We start from the raw sequence: 20,366 nt of genomic DNA, 5'->3' as shown, positions 1-20,366 counted from the left end.
TATAGGGATAATTTATTAATTGTAAGCTAGATTGATCGAATATATCTCACTTAATTTCAAATGTGAATCAGAATTATAATTGCATTGATTATTCCACCCTATATTTCAAAAATGTTAATTAACTCAAAAGTGTATAAATGTATACACTTGCATATATGATTTATTTATTTTTTTGAATAAAAACAGAATCGAAAGAGCAAACATTCTCAAGAGAATGAGAACTATGAAAATCCAAAATAAAATCATTTGTGTCATGACAAGAGCCACAGAATAATGTCGAAATACGAAATTAAGTCGCCACCTTAAACATAACATAAAGATAAAATATTGATCCGAGTTCAACGAGGCAACAACTTCACATACACATTCATAACGCAAGTTTCAACACACTAATGCTAAAACAGATCGCATATTTTTTAAATTTTCCTCGCAAAATCTTAATAGATCACTTGTAGAACTCGAAATCAGTGTCGGGCTTCTTCACATTGGATCTGTAACCCTTTTCGAAATCTTTGGGGAGTATTACATACCGATTCTTTCTTACTGCCTGCATACCTGCTTCTTGGCAAATAGCTGAAATCTGCAACATTAGACCACAAACTTTCATTAACATTCGATTAGATGTGTATCGATCATTGACAATGAAAAAGAAGATTGCTCAATTTGAGTTTGTATAAGATACGAATAGCATGTCTTCAGTATATATATCATGTGAATAAGCAACTGTACAAATGAGGAAAGCGTGAGCAGAATCACTGACCTCAGCTGCACTGATTTTATCTGGTCGAGACACATAGTCCTCCAAATCCACCTCGTCACTTAAATTCATTTTTGCAGTGCAAACCTGTACATGTCACCATTTTTCATTACTATGAAATCAAATGATGGAAAATAAAAACGAATTTGCAGATAGAGAAGTTCACGTATCTATTTTCATCTTGATTTAGAATAATTTCTTTACTGGATCTCCTTTTCATTTTTAATCCTTTACCAAGGAGGATATTATATTCTTTACTTATTTACCCGGTTATCCAAGACGTACCTGAAAGACAAGCCTCTTTTGACGTCTATCTGGCAAAGGGAACTCGATTTTGCGATCAAGTCTACCTGGACGCAGAAGAGCAGGATCCAATGTGTCAGCTCGATTAGTTGCCATGATAACCTTTACGTTAACTGTCTGGTCGAATCCATCCATCTGCAAAGAGACAGTACATCAGTAACAAAAGGTTAACAATACAGTATGAGAACCGGGTCGGCTATTTCATACATAGCAGGCAATAAAAACAATTCGGTTTGATAATGTAAAGGGGAATCTGATACGAAAGGAATTTTTTTATGTAGTTAAATTGCTTTTTTCTTGATATGAATCTCAATTTACCTGATTCAACAGTTCCATTAGAATTCGCTGAACCTCTCGATCAGCTCCAGTTTGAGCATCGAATCTAGCTGTAGCTATTGCATCTACCTCATCAATGAAAATAATAGCAGGTGCGTTTTCTTTTGCAAGACGAAAAACATCTCGAACCATTCGCGGCCCCTGCAGATATTATCCAATAAAAATTGTAATTATGTAACAGTCCTATTTGCTACGAGGACACAATAATGCAACAAAACCTTCAACTGTCAAACAGTTCCCTTGAAAGCCCAGCGAAGTGACAAAGCAAGATATGAGAAAAGTAGCCAAGTAAAAGTGAAAGCTACCCTAAAGAAATTTTCACCTTTTCCAATCGATAGTTTTTCAGATGAAACTAGGGTGTATATTTATAGATGAAACTGGAGGAGTGAAATACAAACAAGTCATTAGAATAATGGAAATTTAAACGATTCCTAAGGAGTCACTAAGATAACATAGGAAATTCTATGCGGATCAGGTCTGGCCAGGCCAAAATCAATTACATGGCAAGTCAATTAAACTCACTGCGTGACTGGTGTACTAACAGAGAATAACCAATTACAAGACAAGTGATATTGCACTTGCATAGGCTATGAAAGAATTTGTTCAAGGCATTAAAACAGTAGTCATAGGCAATAACACACTAATAATAAATCAAAAAGGACTTTATATCATACCTCTCCCAAGTATTTCTGAACAAACTCTGAACCAACAACTCTAATGAAGGATGCAGTAGTGTGGTGCGCAACAGCCTTTGCAAGCATGGTTTTCCCAGTGCCAGGCGGGCCATAGAGCAAGACGCCACGAGGAGGGTCTATGCCAATCTGCTGGTACAACTCGTGGTGTGTCAAAGGTAGCTCTACAGCTTCACGGATTTCTTGCTTTTGAATGTCACATCCTCCAATATCCTGACAGAATTAACATAGATAAACAAATGCATAGCTTAACAAAATTTCAATCAGAAGGTAAAAACTACTACTACTATTTTTCCACTAAACTATAAATATACCCCTATACTAGGATAAAAAAACAAAGGGTAACATCCAATTATTATATACATGAAGCAGCCCTGAACTACTAGAACCAATATTAACTGATTGAAGAGCTTAACAGAACTACAAAAGAAACAAATATACAAAGCCCCGCTCGATAAGTACTTTTTTTTTCTTCCCAAGTTTGATTTGAAAAACTTTCTGGATATTAAATTCTTCCACAATGTGGATAAAGTTATAGTTATAGGGAAAATTCCCCTTCCAATTACTTTCACAAGTCGACACCGGAAATTTCATAAACTTATTGATAAGCTTACTGAAAATTACAACTAAATCTAGTTAGTCCATTACACCCAATAAAAATTAAAAGAATAACAGTAGCTAATTTCTCTTCGAAGCAATTTCTGAACGCCCTAATTTAAAACAGTGGCTAATTTCTCTTCAAAGCAATTTCTGAACGCCCTAATTTAGAATCCCCAAATTATAAATAAATAAATAGAAGAAATCAACAAGGAAACTCACATTATAAGCAACGTCAGGCTTCTCGGATTGGCTGAGGAGTGAGATACTGGAGTCAGCCTCGGGAGGAAGGACATCAACTAGGGCATTGGAGTGGCGGTGCAGCGCGACGGAGCCGGAGGGCTTGAGCAGCTCGCGGTTGATTGTGCTGAGAATCCGAACGTAGTAATTGGATCCGGTAGTCGACCCGACGATGGCGTTGTTCTGATCAATCATCTCCATGAACTGGCCGATGACGAGGGGCACCGACTGGATCCTCTTCACCTCCTCCTGCGCCCGCAGCAGCTCGCGGCGGAGGTTCTTCAGTTCGTCCTTGACGTACTCCTCTTGTATCTCGAAGAACTCCAGTTGCCGCTGCAGAGTCTTCAGCCGGGAGTAAAGGTCGTCGTCGGCGTCGACCAGGAACGACGGGTCGGATTCGGGCGCGGGTCGGGTCGGCGGTGGCTGAGGCAGCGCTGATTTAGGGTCAAGAACCATCGCGGTGGCCATTGTCGAGTGAGATAATCGGAAGAATTGGGGGAGGAATTGGAATTTAGGGTGTTTCTGATTTGGGAAAATTTCTCTCCAAGAAAAGGATTTAAGAGAATTTTTGTACACAAAACGACGTCGTAAATCACCGACTTCTGGTTTTCCTTTTCCCCCTTTATGGGCCCTTATATGTATGTTGCTGGGCCGCTGCAGATTACAAATTGGGTAAATTGCATAATTACGAAAAACCCTATATTGTTTGTATAATTACAGCCACTCCCTCAACTATGTATTGTCTTGCATGTCAACCCTTACGATGTCAAATTTAAGAATCGAACCGAACGAAAATTCGTACATACTGATTACCCGAATTGTTAATTCAGTGTGGTATTCAATTTTTTTTATATATATTTATATATGTAATATTAGTATTTAAACTAAAATTAATTTTAAAAAATCAAAAAAATCAATTTTTTTAATAAAATTTTGGTAATTAAACGCTAAACCGTATGAAATTTTGGCGTACCGCAATTTCTGTATAATTTTACTGAATGAAGGCCCCTAAATTTATCAATTGGAGGGTTTTTTAGGTAAGATAATATATATTTGAGGGGTGTTTGTAATTATGCAAACATGAGGTTCGTAATTTGACCTTACCTTAGATGCTGGTCGTAATTTGCCCCTTACAAATTATATCATCCTTCAAAACTCAAATTAAATTAATCTTTTCTTTTTGCACCAACATTAATATTTATATATCGAGTACAATAGTGTTTTGGTGCACAAATCACACCTTTTTTAATTCCAAATCAAACATATATAAGAATTAAAAGATCATGGGGAATTTATTTAATTTATAAGAAAACAACATGATTATTTGAATAAAAATAGAAATTAAAAACTTCATATTAATTAAAGAGATGAAGCAATTGGAGTGAAGAAGAGAGCCTCCACATAATTGTCAACATTAGAGAAGTAGCTATCCTCGTCATGATTGTACACAACTTGTGAAGCTCTAGCCATGTTAAGCGCGACGTCGATAATCGCCAACGGCATCACCCGATTTTCGCACATCATCTCACCGTTTAGATCTTTCCACAGCCCGTATATCTCTTCCAAAACACGCTTTCTCCCTTCTTCTTCTCTCTCTATATTTTTCTCTCTCATGAACAAACGTATGCTCGACGCCATATCGCCTCGTTCTTCCTCTTCCTACACCATTTAATCAATTATATTATATATCAATAATATGCTTACGATAAAATTAAAATATTGACTAATATATATATACCTTGGAAGTTCCGAGATCATCCCAAAGACGAAGAATTCGACCGGCGAAAGAGAAGAGATTAGGGTAGGGTTTGTTGAGCAATAACTCGGAATTTTGTCGAGTGACTCCTTCACCTATTAGAAAGAAGAGATGCACAAATGCCATATATGCCCCTGCAGTGGAAACCCCATTCTCTATGTACTCTTCCAAGTTCGGTTCACTTCCACCATTGAACCACGTCGCCTCCACCATAAAACCTTCAATCATGTCTATCCACTGCACGTACGTAATAACGACATGCATGCATGCACAGATATATCTTAATAGACTTAGTTCGTCGTACTGTATGCAAAAAAAAATGTTACTAATTAATTAATCAACGGTACTATTTAATTACCGTAGATTTAAGATACGGAAGGACGGTCCACCCGTTCTCCTTGAGCACTTTGTAGCATATTTCGTTGGTCGTGTTGTACAGCGCCAAGTAGCATATCTTCATGTACTCGGGTAGGGTTTCGATTGCTTCGAGATCCCATCTGTTATGTGTAATAAACATATAAATAAATATATATTTAACAATATAACATCCAAAAGAATTTGTATATATATATCAAGAAACCTTCGAATGGCATCCGTGAAGATGACGAGTTCATCCATTTTGCCGTAGGTATCGAAAATATCATCGATTACCAACAAAATGGCTATGGTTTTAGCAAGCTCTATTCGACACGTAGAGTACTTTGGTTCGGGAAGTAAACCCACGGTCCACAAGAAGCACTCCAACGGCCTATCGCGAGCAAAAGTCAACTTCTCAACAAGACCAAGCTGCCTCCACCACCTGAATATATAATAAATTAATTAATTATACGTTAACGTGACGTTATATTCGTCAGCTAGTAATATTTTTTTCAATTTGTTTTTTTTAACAAACACGCATAAATATATATATATCGATCACCTCGTAATTTCTGCGAGTTCGATTTGGTGTTGAGTTTGAACCTTGTTATAGTCAAGAGTTGCTAGTTCCAAAAGGGCTGCGTCGCAGTCGCTTTGCGCACCGTATTTTTCGATGTACTGTCTGATTTCTAACCTAGCCATTCGCATGTGCCTCGGCAGCTTTAGGGCTTCGATCACCAGCTGGTCATGATGATGTGGCGGGGACAGCTGGCGTATGGGCAGCTGGAGGTAAGCCTTGGTGAATTTCGCAGCTTCCTCCAATATTTCCTCCCCGTTTGCTCCCATGTATGATGCTTCGTATAAACTTAGTAACCCTAGCGTGTCGTCGGCCAAAGATTCTTTGAACTTTCTATTTTCATCCATGAATTTCAAGAATACATCTGCACCGTATACCACAATGAGATTAATTAAGGTCGTTGTTGTACAAATTTCCCGAATAAAATAAATCAAGATATATAATTACTTTTTCAATAATAAAATTGTGGATCGGTCTGCTGCAAAAAAAGAATTCTAAACGCAATTATTATTATTAATTATTTTTAATTATTACCCGAAGTGATTTGGAAGCCGTTGTGGCGAAGCAGACGAAAGCGTAGTGCAGTTGTGAAGAGGTTATATTCCGTAATAAGAGCATTGGAAAATTCAACCTGCAGGATTGCATTGATATCTTCCTCAAAGTAGTAGCCGATCCCCAACCGTTGGATCGTGTCTATCAATTTCAATTTCTCTACTGCAGTACTTTCCTGCAGTTCCCGTGCAGTTCTCTCCAGCAAATATTCTCTCCTCTTCGTTCCCTCATCTTCTTGTGTGGGGATTAATACCTACATATACATGTATATAGTAAATAAATAGTAAACATGAATGAAATAAAATAAAACAATTAATATATTACGTACGTACCATAGGCTGGCGAATGTATTTGAGTAGGGCATTATCGTAATTGCCCGTGATTGTCGATGGAGAATACAATGATATGCAGATACAGAGACTGCGTGCACGATAACTCGAACCGTCAACTGGGAAGTGATTCGTCGCTTGCTGTGGAAGAAGCTGTGTCGAGGAGGCTCGGGGTGCAGGTTGTGAAGACAAAGAAGGTACGACGACGGTGCTCCTTGAAGAATTGATGCTAGCCATATTCTATATCTATATACGTATATTTTCTGAGCTTTCGAAATTTGATGCAAGAAGACTAAATTCGATGCCCGTCTTTAAATAGACGAGCTTTGGTGCTGAAACAGTAAATCTACTTAACAGAAATAAAATGGTCAGCTGTCAGCAGATCAATCTTTATTCTGACCAGCCGCCGGTGGCAAATAATTGAGCGTCGTCGGTCCAAACAAACGATAGCATGCAGCTATATAGTCTTGGTCATTTTCGGAGAAAACGAAAAAAGAAGATTCAAATCTGGGGCTTAATAATAATTTCAGCATTCAACACAATGACTTTTTCTCATTAATTATTAATTAGACTCTACTTCTCTTTCCAACTCAATTATTATTATTAGCATTATTGTTACTATTATTATTGATAATATTTACAATAACAAATCATTGGATTTATATTTATGCAAAGTAATGTATATGAACCAAAAAACATTGTACTATATTGTAAAAATAATAATATATACACAAGGAATTATAATTTTATCTGCAAATCCATCACTTCTTTCCATCAACAACTATGAATTAATTTACTAATTAAAAGAATATATAACGAAATGACGGCTATCACAATCGCGATCGCGATCACGATAAACTGCTTCTAGAAACATCTTGAGAATGAAAAGGAGTTGTTGATCTGAGGCTCGACATAAAAGACGACGACGAAGAAGAAGAGGAAGAGTAGGGCGGGCCCATCTCGCTCAAAAAGGACGATGTTTCGGTGGTTACCTTAGTATTACTATCGGGGTTATAATCTTCTTGCATCATCAGCCATATGTTCTCGAGTTCTCTTACAACTTTCGCCATCGAAGGCCTTTCTTCCGTCTCGTTTTTGCAGCATTTGAGCGCAAGAGTTAAGAATCTCCCCACACATTCCGAAGGATAAGACCCCATTTTATCGTCTATGATAGAGAATATCATGCCCAAACGATAAGCTGTGTTGACCTACAAATGTGTCGGACGACATGCAAATTCTTGAATTTTTTTTTTTTTCATTTTTCTCATTTTGTTTTCTTCACTAAGTCTTAGCTTATATAAAAAATAATGTTTGTTTTGTACGTAATATAATGAAAATATGAAAGCAATGAAAATAATACCTCCCGGACGATATTTTTGCCACGAAAAATCGGGTGCAATCCGGTTAACAGCTCCAAGAACACAACACCGAGGCTATAAACGTCACTTTTATCCGTCAACTTACGAGTTAGGAAATACTCCGGATCAAGGTATCCCTGCACGCTTATTAATCACAAGAAATTATTTCCCCGTAACATCATTAAATTAAATAAGTTCCTAATAAAAAATGTCGATTTTTTTAATTTTTTCAAATGATTTCTCACCGGGGTCCCCTTGACTACGGTAGATACGTGACCAGGCACAGCTCCTTCAAGCTCAGGCATTGTAGCTAATCGCGACAGTCCAAAATCAGCAACTTTGGCGGTTAATTTAGAATCTAATAATATATTTGTAGCTTTAATATCTCGATGAAATATCGGTGGATTTGCTTCTGCGTGAAGGTAATATATGCCTCTGGCTGCACCTAATGCTATTCTTACTCTCGTCGAAAAACTCAGAGCCACTTTATTCTCACCTGTAGTAGCATCATCAACAAATACTCCGTATTATTATTTATCCAAAAAATCCCATATAATAAATAGTGCAATATATGTTACCCGATAGGTGATCCCGCAACGTGCCATTAGACATGAATTCGTAAACCAACATCTGTAATTAAGCAGTTAGAGTTAGTTGCAACACAAATAGTTACCGATAATATTTTAATATTTAGAAATCAAAGTGTACAATTTTTTTTTATCGAGTATATTACCTGTTCGCCCTCTTCATCACAATATCCGATCAAAGACACCAAGTTTCTGTGGTGCAATCTCGATAACAATTCAATTTCCGTAAGAAATTCGCGTTCGCCCTGAAACGATCCCTCTTGAGCACGTTTTACAGCCACAAATGTTCCGTCTTTGAGAACACCTTTATAAACATTTCCGTAACCTCCCCGACCAACCATGCTCGCGGTGTTGAAATTATTTGTTGCCAGTGCCATTTCAGCGTAAGTGAAATCTTTCGTACCGTCAATTTTGAGCGAGATTCTAGATGCTACAATAAAAAACGGAATGAAAATATAGGCGATTGAAATAACCATAAAATAAAAAAACGACAAAACTAATGATACTACTACTCACATGGATTTCTCTTTGAAGAAGGGTGATTTTTTCGAATGTACAGTCTCAAAATAAGAAGCGACACAAATCCCGATAAAGTGACCGTTGCAGCTATTGTTCCAAGTATAGTTCCCACTAGTGCTCCCTTGCTTATACCGGAAGAAGGCGGCGGAAATTCTGCAACACTAAAAATGTTATTAAGATATTCGATTGGGTTTTTTTTTAAATTTTTAAATTTTTTTTTATTTAATTTAATGTTATCATTGATATAAACAAGAAGATAAAAATAAAGGACTTGCCATCTCTGTAAGCATCGGAAAGTGTGAAATTGAGAAGCTCGAACGGTCCGAAAACTTGGCTGTCACGAATCCTCCATCCACTAAACAACCCCCGAATTCTCAAAACCTCACTCTTATTAAATATCCTTACGCTGTCATTTACGTACATTGGAAAAATCTCTAGGTGCAATCTAAGGCGGGGCCCGTTTTGCCACATGGCAGAATCGATGCGAAGCTGATAAATATTCAAACTGAGTCCAGAAGTTAGGTGCTCTCTGAATGCATCGTAGTACGGAAGAAAATCGGAGAATCCAGGACTCTTTAAACGGTATCCGACGTACAGTGGAGCAGCACAAAAGCAACGAATTGAAGGAGACGATGGAGCATACTCGTAAGGAAGTGGGCACGACTGAGGGGGACAATCGTTGAGGTTTTTTGTAGTGTTTAAGGTATCACTAAAATCTTGACCGTGAGGTGCACATAAATGAACTAGTTTCCCGTTTGAGCAAACGGGATTTCCGCGAAGCCTGTAATTATTTTATACAGTAAAACAGGAATTATAAAAAAAAAAACGAGACGTCGAAAATCGCCCAACTTATAAATGGAAAAATATCGTCGTAGTTGAAAGGTATATAAAAAAACGAACCCGATGGTGATGTTAGGATGGATGAAGAGACTGCCAGAAATATTTGAAAGTTTATTGTTGTCGAAATCCCTGCAATGTCAAGAAATAAATATTGGTGAATTAATAATGAAGAACAATATTTGATTTGCTTCTTGTTTTTTCCGTTCTTTTCCGATCATATAGTTTTGAAATTTCCGTTGAGGCCTTACAAAAGGAGCCTCTGAGATGCATTTAGTGTTCTGTTTTGCCAAATGATTGACGGAACGGAACCGATCAATGAATTATTTGCCAGTGACCTGCATCGAAGATAGCAGATTAATTGAATTAATTTAGTACGTCACGAGAATTTAGATGCATACGCAAAATTAGAAGGAATCGGAAAATACGCTCACAGTTTCTGTAAAAGAGGAAGTTTTGAGAAGCTTGGAGGAATAGTTCCGTTCAGATTGTTGTTAGAGAGATCACTGTATAGAAAGAACAAAAAAGAATTAGTTCCGGAAGATCGAAAATTGTTGCGAAAATATACATATATATATTTCTGAAGCATTAAACGAACAGAAAAAGGTAAGATTAATTTCTTACATAGTTGTGATATTTTCAGAAAGTGCACCTGTTGGTATGAATCCACTAAGCTCGTTGAGGCTCAAATCTCTGATTATTGAGAGTGAAATCGAATTCTAAATTTGTAATGTAATATAACAGTTACTGAGTATATATATAGATACATACATATAAGCAATGTTAGTCAAATTGCTCCAATTTGGGACCGGCCCCACCAAACTGCAGTTCCTTAGACTCCTGATAAAGCCAAAGAAACTCGTAATTGATCGAAAAAGGATCTTAAAATAGAGAGATCGTATTGGATGAACTTACAATTTTAACAATTGGGGCATATTTCCATACGAAGAGGGTATTGTGCTCCCGCTAAAGTGGTTATTATCAAGTTGACTGGAAAAGAAAAATATTAATTAAATAGACAAAAATGTAGTAGCATCAAGCAATATCGAGATTGAACACGTATAATGAGGCAAAGAAAGGCATACAATATTAGTAGATTTGGTAGTTCGGAGAGCTCAGGTGGAAGATATCCCGATAAATTGTTATTATCAAGCAGCCTGCGCAAACTTCCATTAAATTAGATACTATTTTATAAAAAAAAAAACCCGGGAATTTTTAAAACGAGCGCACTCACAGATGAACAAGAATCGGAAGTCGAGATAGCTCCGGCGGTATTTGTCCACTAAGTGAATTATTGTTCATGTGTCTGATCAATCAGAACAACAACAAATCGAGAATAAAATGAATTCAGAAAGAGTATAATTCTGTCGGAAATCAATATAATAAGATAAATTAAATAATTTACAAGTGTTTTGCTTTGGTCAAGTTAGCAAAGGAGATTGGTATCCGTCCAGATATTTGATTCTGATCGATTTGTATCCTGTCCAAGCTGGACAGATAACCGAGCTCGTCGGGCAACGTACCAGTTAGTTGGTTTCCGCTTAAAAGCCTGTAAACCAGAGACAGGTAAACCAACAGTAAGAATGCAGAATGTTTATTACAAAAAAAAAAAAAAAAAAAGAAGAACGAATCTACTGACAGCAGTTCCAAGGTTGTAATTTTGCCTATCTCCTTCGGTATAGTCCCGGTGATTTTGTTCCACATAAAGTCCCTAACCGAAACAATTAATAGAAAGCCGTTATTTAATTCGGCAACGCAAATATGCTAAATATCGTAACATAGAGTAAAAATATGAAATGCAGTACTCACAGTATCTTCACATAAGATAAACGGCCGAGTTCTGGAGATAAACTTCCGGATAGATTCATGTTTAGCAACAACCTGAAAAAATAAAGACCCAACAGAAGTATGGATCAACGAATCATACCGATAAAATAAAGAATTCGTTCAATATATAGTTATTTATAAAGAACACATTTAATACTCGAAGTACGGAAATCGTACAGTTCTCTAATATGGAAGTAGCCATCGTCGAGAGTTGTATTGTAGCAGATAATTCCGGTCCAGTTTGCAGTGCACGGATCCCCTCCTTTCTTCCAGCCGTTTAGATATTTATGTTGATCGGTCAAACTTTTCTTAACGGATAACAATGCGTTCACTACGAAGAAACATTGAAAAGTTAACCATCGTAATCTATACAAAACATAGGGACTTAATACTGATTCCATTTCATTAGAGTAAGAAAATCAAGAAACGTTTAATTGAATGGAGTACCGTAAATCTAGAGCAGTTCGAATAGAAAGTGCATTAGACATTAAAAACAAAACTCTGAAATTACCTTCGACTGGATGCGTTTTTTGGCCGTTTGCACAAGTAAGCAACAGAGACGAGACCAAACAGAAGCACACGAGTAACGTCGTTGGAAGAAGCTCCGTTTTTCCATGATTGTCAATCATTTCCAGCACTTTGCTCCAGCCTCAAACAACGACGAATCGAACTGAATAAATTTAAAAAAAATAAATCAATACAATGGCCAACAAACACTACTGTCAACTAGTACTAATCATTTGCCAGAAATAAACATAATTAACATCCTTGAAAGCCTAAAAATATAGAACAAACCCTAAAATTCGAGACTTTCGAATGCAAAAACACTACACATGTCCCAATTATCACCAGTTAATCAAACAATAAATCACAAACAAAAAAAAAAACACTATAAACAAGATAACAAAATAAACACCCCCAATTTTAATAAACTGCACAATGTACCTTCAGAAGTTCATTTGAAACAAAAACACACACACACACACAGTGCAGAGTTTTTCTGCAGACCAAGAAAAAGGGGTTGTAGGAATCTTGAAAGACATAAGAATCAGCAAACGCGGGTTGAATTGACTGGGTTGCCATCGTGGGTATTTTTAATTTTTTTCTTTTTCTTTTTTGGCTGATCGGTACCCAAATCGTAGACAGAAACAAAATCATAAGCAAGTAGTGGCTTGTTCATTCAATTTTTTTTTCTTAAGAATAAACAAAGCTTATTGATTGACTTTTGCAGATAATTAGTGGAAACAGACTCAGTGCGACTGATAATTTTTAATTTTATTATCCATTTATTTGACAGTGTACGGAGCCTCGGCTCGGGAAGAAGAAGAAGAAGTGTACCACCAAATTTTATCTTTGGGAAAATAGCACTTAGCCCCCTGTAGTTTATACTTTTTACACATGGCCCCTTGAACTTTTTAATATGTGCTATATTGAAAGTACAAGGGGTTGTGTGCATAAAGTTTAAAATATAGGGGGATAAGTGCTATTTACCCTTTTCGTTTTTTGAAAATTTACCGCCAAATAATCTACTGTTTAATTATATCTGAAAAATCTAGCCAATCGTTTAGGATTTTCCTTTTTTTTTTTCTTTCTTAAAATACCCCCAAATAATTGACTGTTCAATTATATAACCTTAAGGATTAATGAATATAAACTCACTTTGAAACATCACAATTATGGCATTATATATTTTATTTTGTTTAATTTAGTACTTAAATTAAATTAAATAAATATTTGTTTTTTAAGTTTGGTAGTATTATTCTATACGAATTAATCAATCAGATTAATGTCAAAAGCCAGTCCTATTCATTTGGTTGCCTCCTCGTAGTTGGTTGTGGGATGATTTCACAGCATTGTCATTTTATACTTGGGTAGACTTTCTTGTTATAAAATAAAATACAAGTTCATTATTTTTTATTCGATCGTACTCGATTTACATCTTCGACGTTTTATTAAAACATCATTCTCACTAAATAAAAAAACCCTCAAAAAGTCAATTAAAAAAAAAAAGAGAAAGGGGCAAAAAAGTCAATAAAAAAGCCAAAAGGCTACGGAATTAAATAAAGCAAATGAAAAGACCCTCCACAATATGCGCTGAGTTTTGTGTCATGGTCTACAATTCAATATTACCACCACCGCCCTCGGTGAAAAAGATGGCTGCCGTTGCTGCCCTCATCGCCACCCCAACCACCACCACCACTATTCATCATATATTTAACTATCCACGAGTGGCAACAGAGTCAACTCAACCCCAATTTCTCTTGCTCTGTAAAAACCAACACACATACAAAAACCCCCATTTAATTTCCTGCATTTGTTGTTGTTGTATCCGCAGTGTGCGTCGTCGTTTTGAAGGTATTGGTTGCAGTATATAAAATTAGACCTAATTTTTTTGTGATTTATTGGTAATGATTGGGAATTGGATGTTTCTTCTTACTAGAGCAAGTCTGTATTGCTAGTTATGTACTTGATGAATAGTTTTATGTTTAATTACTGCAAATTGCTAATAATTAGTACTGATTGTGTTTGTTGGCTACTGTATTTGGAGAGGGTAATTGTTTTCGGTTCCGTTCATCGTTTTTTTTTTTCTTTCTCCAGGCTGGAGATAAGTATTGGAAATGATTGATAATCTCGGGAAAACGGTAACTTATGCTAAACTTCCGACAGCGTTAATCGCGTGCTTCTGTTTGGTATCGTCTTTGTTGCTTACTGGTTCAAACTGCCAAAACACGCATCCGGTTGAAGGTAAACCGTTTGTATTGTTCGTTTTTTTAACTTGAATTTTGTTAGTCTAAATTAAAGGGGAAAATTAGGGATCTCGGGCGTAGAAATAATTTATACAATTTAGTCTATTTATATAAACATTCTTGTTTACTTTAAAGAAGCATAATCAATATAAAGTCCCATGATACCATATGTCTTATTACTAGTTTGTAGTGATTATGGTTCAACTTTTCGATGTTTCTCTGTAGTGAATGCATTGCGGTCAATCAAGTTAAGTTTGACCGATGAATATGAATATCTAAGCAACTGGAAGAAAGGGGATCCATGCACTGCAAACTGGACCGGGGTTATCTGCTACAACACAACTCTCGACGATGGCTACTTCCATATTAGAGAACTGTACGATTTCTGTACTTCGAATATTAAATGTATTATTTATAAATAACTATATATTGGATGAATTCTTTATTTTATCGATATGATTCGTTGATCCATATTTCTGTTGGGTCCTTTTTGTTTTTTCCAGGTTGTTGCTAAACATGAATCTATCAGGAAGTTTATCTCCAGAACTCGGCCGTTTATCTTATGTGAAGATACTGTGAGTACTGTATTTCCTATTTTTACCCTTATGTTACAGTCTTTAGCACATTTGCCTTGCCAAATTAAATAACGGCTTTTTATTAATTGTTTTTTAGGGACTTTATGTGGAACAACATTAGCGGGACTATACCGAAGGAGATAGGCAACATAACAACTTTGGAACTGCTGTGAGTAGATGCGATTAGTACATTGGATGTGCTAGATGTGAATTATCTTGATTTTTTTTAATATATAAACTGTTGTTTTTGTTTCTCTGGTTTCAGGCTTTTAAACGGAAACCAACTAACTGGTTCCTTGCCCGATGAGCTTGGTTATCTGTCCAACTTGGACAGAATACAAATTGACCAGAATCAAATATCTGGACAAATACCACAGTCCTTTGCTAACTTGACCAAAGCAAAACACTTGTAAAATATTCTTCTTTGATTTATTTTGATTATATTGAACTGAGAGAAATGTACCCTTCTGAATTCGTCTTATTCTTGATTTTTTCTGTTCTGATTGGTCAGCCACATGAACAATAATTCACTTAGTGGACAAATACCGCCAGAGCTATCTCGACTTCCGATTCTTGTTCATCTGTGAGTTGAATTCACGTCCATTTATTTTAAAAAATTACACATTGTGATGAACATATTATCGCTTAGTTATTGTAAGTTTGTGCAGGCTGCTTGATAATAATAATTTATCGGGATATCTTCCACCGGAGCTATCCGAACTGCCAAATCTACTAATATTGTACGCCTTCTTTGCCTCGTTAAATGTGTTCACTCTTCATATTGCTTGATGCAATTACATTTTTGTCTATGTAATTAACTTTTTCCATTATTTTCTTTTACAGTCAACTTGATAATAACAACTTTAATGGGAGCACAATACCTTCTTCGTATGGCAATATGTCTCGACTGCTAAAGTTGTAAGTCCATCCAATGTGTTTCTTTTTTCCCTTTTTTAAAAGCGTTGAAGTTCAGACTGAAGCAGAAACATTCAAGATCCCTCTTTAGATAAATTACGATTTTTGACTTTATCAGGAGTCTAAGGAACTGCAGTTTGGTGGGCCCCATTCCTAATTGGAGCAATTTGCCTGATGTTGCCTATATGTAAGTATCTGTATATACTCGCGATGAATTAACTGTTAATATCGTGTTATAATTCGGTTTCACTCTCAATTTCAGAGATTTGAGCCTCAACAATCTTAGTGGATCTGTACCAACAGGTGTACTCTCGGAAAATATCACAACTATGTAAGAATTTAATCTTACATTTTTTTCAGTTTGTTCAATGCTTATGAAATATATTCGTCGAAAGTATATGAATATTTGCTCTTTCTATACAGTGATCTCTCTAACAACAATCTGAATGGAACTATTCCTCCGAGCTTTTCAAAACTTCCTCTTTTACAGAAATTGTGAGCATTTTTTTCTTCTTCCAGTTACTTCTAATTTTATGTCACTATTATAATGCATATAAAATTACGAAATACTAAATAAATTTATCTTCAATGCAGGTCACTGGCAAATAATTCATTGATCGGTTCTGTTCCATCTGTCATTTGGCAAAACAGAACTTTAAATGCATCTGAGAGACTCATTCTGTAAGGCCTCAGTATTGAAACTCGAAAATAATGCTCTCTTTCAAACCGTTTTCAAATTCAAACATATGACCATGTAGTAAAAAAACAAATCAAGATTGTGTTCTTTAATTTAATTTACCAATATTTATTTCTCGACATTGCAGGAATTTCGAGAACAATAAACTTTCAAATATTTCAGGCAGTCTCCTCATCCCTCCAAACGTCACAATCGGGTTCGTGATTTATATAGTTAAAACAGATTTCGATGTCTCAATTTCTCTTTCCTCTTTAGAACAGAATTTTGTATATAACATAATATACAAAATTCAGGCTTCAGGGGAATCCCGTTTGCTCAAACGAGAGCCTAGTTCAGCTATGCTCACCTCGTGGAGGAATTTTTGATAAAACCTTAAACACTACAAAAGACCTTAACGATTGTCTCCCTCAGTCATGCCCACCTCCTTATGACTACGCTCCATCATCTCCTTCAATCCGTTGCTTTTGTGCTGCTCCACTGTACATTGGCTACCGTTTAAAGAGTCCTGGATTCTCCGATTTTCTTCCGTATTACGATGCATTCAAAGAGTACCTAACTTCTGGGCTCGATTTGAATCTTTATCAGCTTCACATCGATTCTGCTGTATGGCAAAACGGGCCCCGCCTTAGAATGCACCTCGAGATTTTTCCAGTGTACGTAAATAACAGCGTAAGGATATTTAATAAGAGTGAGGTTATGAGAATTCAGAGCTTGTTTAGTGGATGGAGGATCCGTGACAGCAAAGTATTCGGACCTTTTGAGCTTCTCAATTTCACACTTTCGGATGTTTACAGAGATGGCAAGTCTTTTTTTTTTTTTTTTTTTTTTATCTTCTTTCTTATATCAATAATTAGATGAAAAAAAAATAGAAACTCAAAATAATATTTTTACTGTTACAGAATTTCCTACGCCTTCGCCGTCTGGTATAAGCAAAGGAGCACTAGTTGGAATTATACTTGGAACAATAGCTGGAACAATTGCTTTATCTGCATTTGTGTCGCTTGTTATATTGAGATTGTACATTCGGAAACATCATCCATCTTCAAGAAGTCATCTATGTGAGTACCATAATATATATTTCTGATTATGCATGTATTACATAGTTTGTGATGTCTAGGGGGAAACATGCTTAAACTAATTACCCTAATTTTTTATTGAAGATGAAATTATTATACAACATACAAATTTTGCCACATCGCATGGAGAATCGCTACTTCAATTTTTAACAGTCACATGACTAGCAACTAGTATGTTATTATTTCTTCGGTAACTAATTTGACACGTTATTATTGACTTCAAGCAATTTCAGAACATGAACTTGGAATATGCCAACCAATCGTCGAAGCTTCTTCAGTTAATGAAGATTTTCAACATTATTTATTTTGATCATGAAACTTAGCTCGGAATAGGGAATTGCATCTAAAATATTGTTATTTGATTACCTGTAATAATAAAATAAATTAATAATAATAATAAAATCATTCCATTTCTATTGCAGCATCTAGAATCTCAGTGAAAATCGACGGTACAAAAGATTTCACCTATGCTGAAATGGCAACGGCAACAAATAATTTCAGTGAATCGAGCATGATTGGTCAAGGAGGTTACGGAAAGGTTTATAAAGGTATTCTTAAAGATGGAACAGTTGTTGCCATAAAACGTGCTCAAGAGGGATCTCTTCAGGGCGAACATGAGTTTCTTACTGAAATAGAATTATTATCAAGATTGCACCACAGAAATTTGGTGTCGTTGGTCGGATATTGTGATGAACAGGGTGAACAGGTATTATTCATAAAGAATAGAAAAAAATAGAACTCGTAAAACCTTAAAAAGCTTTGAAATGTTAAAAGTAGTTCCAATTTTACTACTGGTACTGTTTCGACTTTGATGTGATTTTGACCCTTTCTCAGTCCGAATTTGGCAAAATTCAGAACATCAAATATGTAGTTCTTTGAGTTGTCTATCTAATACAATTTGAATCAGCTAGATCGGATGTCAGGTGAGAGAATTATGCATGAACGAGTTACTGCCTGAATCTCCGAAAACTCAAAACGTAGAAGTTTTAGCCAGTGATCATCCATTCATGCATATTTCTGTCACCCGACATCCAATTCAGCTTATTCAAGTTGAATTAGAAAGTCAACTCAAAGGAATACAAAATTGGTGTTTTGAATTTTGTCAAATTAAGAGTGATAAATGGTCGAAACCACATTTAAAGTTGAAACGGTAGTAATAAAACTGAAACAACATTTAGCAGCCCCCACATACATATTATTTCCCTGGAGAACGGTAATTTAGCTCGTTTATTTTTTGCCATGCAGATGTTGGTTTACGAATTCATGTCTAATGGCACATTGAGGGATCACCTATCTGGTATTTATTTTGATACTACGCAATTATTATATCGTGCTTTGGAATAATACAGAATATTTCTCATGATTGATACTGCTACAGGTAAGTTTAAAGTGGCTCTGAATTTTTCAATGAGAGTAAGAATAGCATTAGGTGCAGCGAGAGGCATACATTACCTTCATGCAGAAGCAAACCCTCCAATATTTCATCGAGATATCAAAGCTACAAATATATTATTGGACTCCAAATTAACCGCCAAAGTTGCCGATTTTGGACTGTCACGATTAGCTACGATGCCTGAGCTTGAAGGAGCTGTGCCTGCTCATGTATCTACCGTAGTCAAGGGGACCCCGGTGAGAAATCATTTAAAAATAAAAATCGAAATTCGACTTATTTTATTAGTAAATAATTAATTTTTATGATGTTACGGGGAAATAACATCTTCTGATTAATTACTGTGCAGGGATACCTTGATCCGGAGTATTTCCTGACTCATCAGTTGACAGATAAAAGTGACGTTTATAGCCTTGGAGTTGTGTTCTTGGAGCTGTTAACTGGGTTGCACCCGATTTTTCGTGGCAAAAATATCGTCCGCGAGGTACTACTAAGTTTTCTCGTTCATGTTAAGTGACTCCCAAAACGTTACTTACGTTGATACATGTTAAGTGAAATTGAAAAAAAAAATGTTTTTCTTTTTTCTTTCAAAAAACTTCCCTAATGTTCGATCATCGTCTGCTTTAGGTCAACACCGCGTACCTTTCAGGCATGGTATTCTCTATCATAGATGATAAAATGGGGTCTTATCCTTCAGAATGTGTGGAGAAATTCTTAATTCTGGCTCTCAGTTGCTGCAAAAACGAAACGGAAGAAAGGCCTTCAATGGCGAAAGTTGTAAGAGAACTCGAAAACATATGGCTGATGATGCCCGAGACGGAGATAACTGAATCATCTTCTTCGTCTTTTGTGAGTGAGCCAGCTGTCAAGGTGGCCAGTACTACTTCAATACCCTACTCTTCATCTTCTTCATCTTCTATACCGAGCCGAAGAACAACTCCTTTTGTGTCGGAAGATGTTTCTAGAAGCACTGATCTTGTCAGTGGAGTTATTCACACCGTTGAGCCTAGGTGATCTTTCCCCGATTTTTTTTTTCTTTCCTCGGATTTCTGTTTATGGGATTTTTTTCGTAGTTATGTACAGTGGTTGTATGAACTGCATTTCTACATCAGCAGTAACAGATAGGTAGTGGTTTTTTTTTTTTTTTGATATTTTATATTTATTGAAAAAATACATGATAGCCATGGCTAACATTTGTATAATTGTATCTCTTTATTATGTTTCTTGGTAAATTATCTTAAACGACACTTAATATGAAAATGGAGGAGTACAATACAAGGTTTTCGAGTCATATACAATACTTTGTGTACGTACATACACGCACGTATATTTTCCGTATTAT

At 36.1% G+C, this 20,366-nt stretch overlaps 4 protein-coding genes across 5 annotated transcripts; 1 reads left to right on the top strand and 3 right to left on the bottom strand.

The window, feature by feature from the left end:
- Positions 1-215: 215 nt before the first annotated feature.
- On the bottom strand, positions 216-3,540 carry LOC105962861 (26S proteasome regulatory subunit 6B homolog). Its single transcript, XM_012987230.2, has 6 exons — positions 2,908-3,540; positions 2,071-2,301; positions 1,379-1,537; positions 1,043-1,195; positions 761-844; positions 216-580 (listed from the first exon to the last, which is right to left on the bottom strand). The coding sequence occupies exons 1-6, from the start codon at positions 3,391-3,393 to the stop codon at positions 446-448; spliced, it is 1,248 nt and encodes a 415-aa protein (XP_012842684.1). The 5' UTR covers positions 3,394-3,540; the 3' UTR covers positions 216-445.
- Positions 3,541-4,097: 557 nt separating this feature from the next.
- LOC105956046 (geraniol synthase, chloroplastic) lies at positions 4,098-7,150 on the bottom strand. Its single transcript, XM_012979871.2, has 7 exons — positions 6,500-7,150; positions 6,150-6,420; positions 5,601-5,979; positions 5,262-5,480; positions 5,040-5,178; positions 4,664-4,918; positions 4,098-4,584 (listed from the first exon to the last, which is right to left on the bottom strand). The coding sequence occupies exons 1-7, from the start codon at positions 6,731-6,733 to the stop codon at positions 4,285-4,287; spliced, it is 1,797 nt and encodes a 598-aa protein (XP_012835325.2). The 5' UTR covers positions 6,734-7,150; the 3' UTR covers positions 4,098-4,284.
- LOC105963042 (putative LRR receptor-like serine/threonine-protein kinase At1g06840) lies at positions 7,133-12,979 on the bottom strand. Of its 2 annotated transcripts, none has more exons than XM_012987515.2 (21): positions 12,633-12,979; positions 12,136-12,294; positions 11,802-11,955; positions 11,607-11,678; positions 11,437-11,508; positions 11,203-11,346; positions 11,032-11,103; positions 10,883-10,954; positions 10,713-10,787; positions 10,569-10,637; positions 10,422-10,490; positions 10,232-10,303; positions 10,049-10,135; positions 9,861-9,929; positions 9,236-9,741; positions 8,958-9,113; positions 8,588-8,871; positions 8,433-8,484; positions 8,100-8,350; positions 7,857-7,991; positions 7,133-7,704 (listed from the first exon to the last, which is right to left on the bottom strand). In XM_012987515.2, exons 2-21 carry the CDS (start codon positions 12,251-12,253, stop codon positions 7,345-7,347), a joined length of 2,889 nt encoding a protein of 962 aa, XP_012842969.2. In that variant the 5' UTR covers positions 12,254-12,294; positions 12,633-12,979; the 3' UTR covers positions 7,133-7,344. The 2 variants fall into 2 exon arrangements, with proteins under 2 accessions (XP_012842969.2, XP_088672646.1); XM_088816520.1 differs by having other exon boundaries at positions 12,570-12,939.
- Positions 12,980-13,695: 716 nt separating this feature from the next.
- On the top strand, positions 13,696-20,284 carry LOC105962949 (putative LRR receptor-like serine/threonine-protein kinase At1g06840). The gene is made up of 21 exons (XM_012987329.2): positions 13,696-13,979; positions 14,223-14,369; positions 14,597-14,747; positions 14,875-14,946; positions 15,044-15,115; positions 15,212-15,355; positions 15,458-15,529; positions 15,615-15,686; positions 15,790-15,864; positions 15,980-16,048; positions 16,124-16,192; positions 16,285-16,356; positions 16,456-16,542; positions 16,686-16,754; positions 16,852-17,357; positions 17,458-17,616; positions 18,057-18,340; positions 18,880-18,931; positions 19,013-19,263; positions 19,374-19,508; positions 19,652-20,284. The coding sequence occupies exons 2-21, from the start codon at positions 14,243-14,245 to the stop codon at positions 20,036-20,038; spliced, it is 2,925 nt and encodes a 974-aa protein (XP_012842783.2). The 5' UTR covers positions 13,696-13,979; positions 14,223-14,242; the 3' UTR covers positions 20,039-20,284.
- The last annotated feature ends 82 nt before the right edge of the window (positions 20,285-20,366 follow it).

The sequence above is a fragment of the Erythranthe guttata genome, chromosome 4 (genome assembly GCF_056151865.1).
Source record: "Erythranthe guttata isolate IM_541 chromosome 4, IM_541, whole genome shotgun sequence".
Taxonomy (NCBI): domain Eukaryota; kingdom Viridiplantae; phylum Streptophyta; class Magnoliopsida; order Lamiales; family Phrymaceae; genus Erythranthe; species Erythranthe guttata.
Note: the sequence above shows the minus strand (reverse complement) of the source record. Positions and strands in the feature narration are given on the sequence as shown.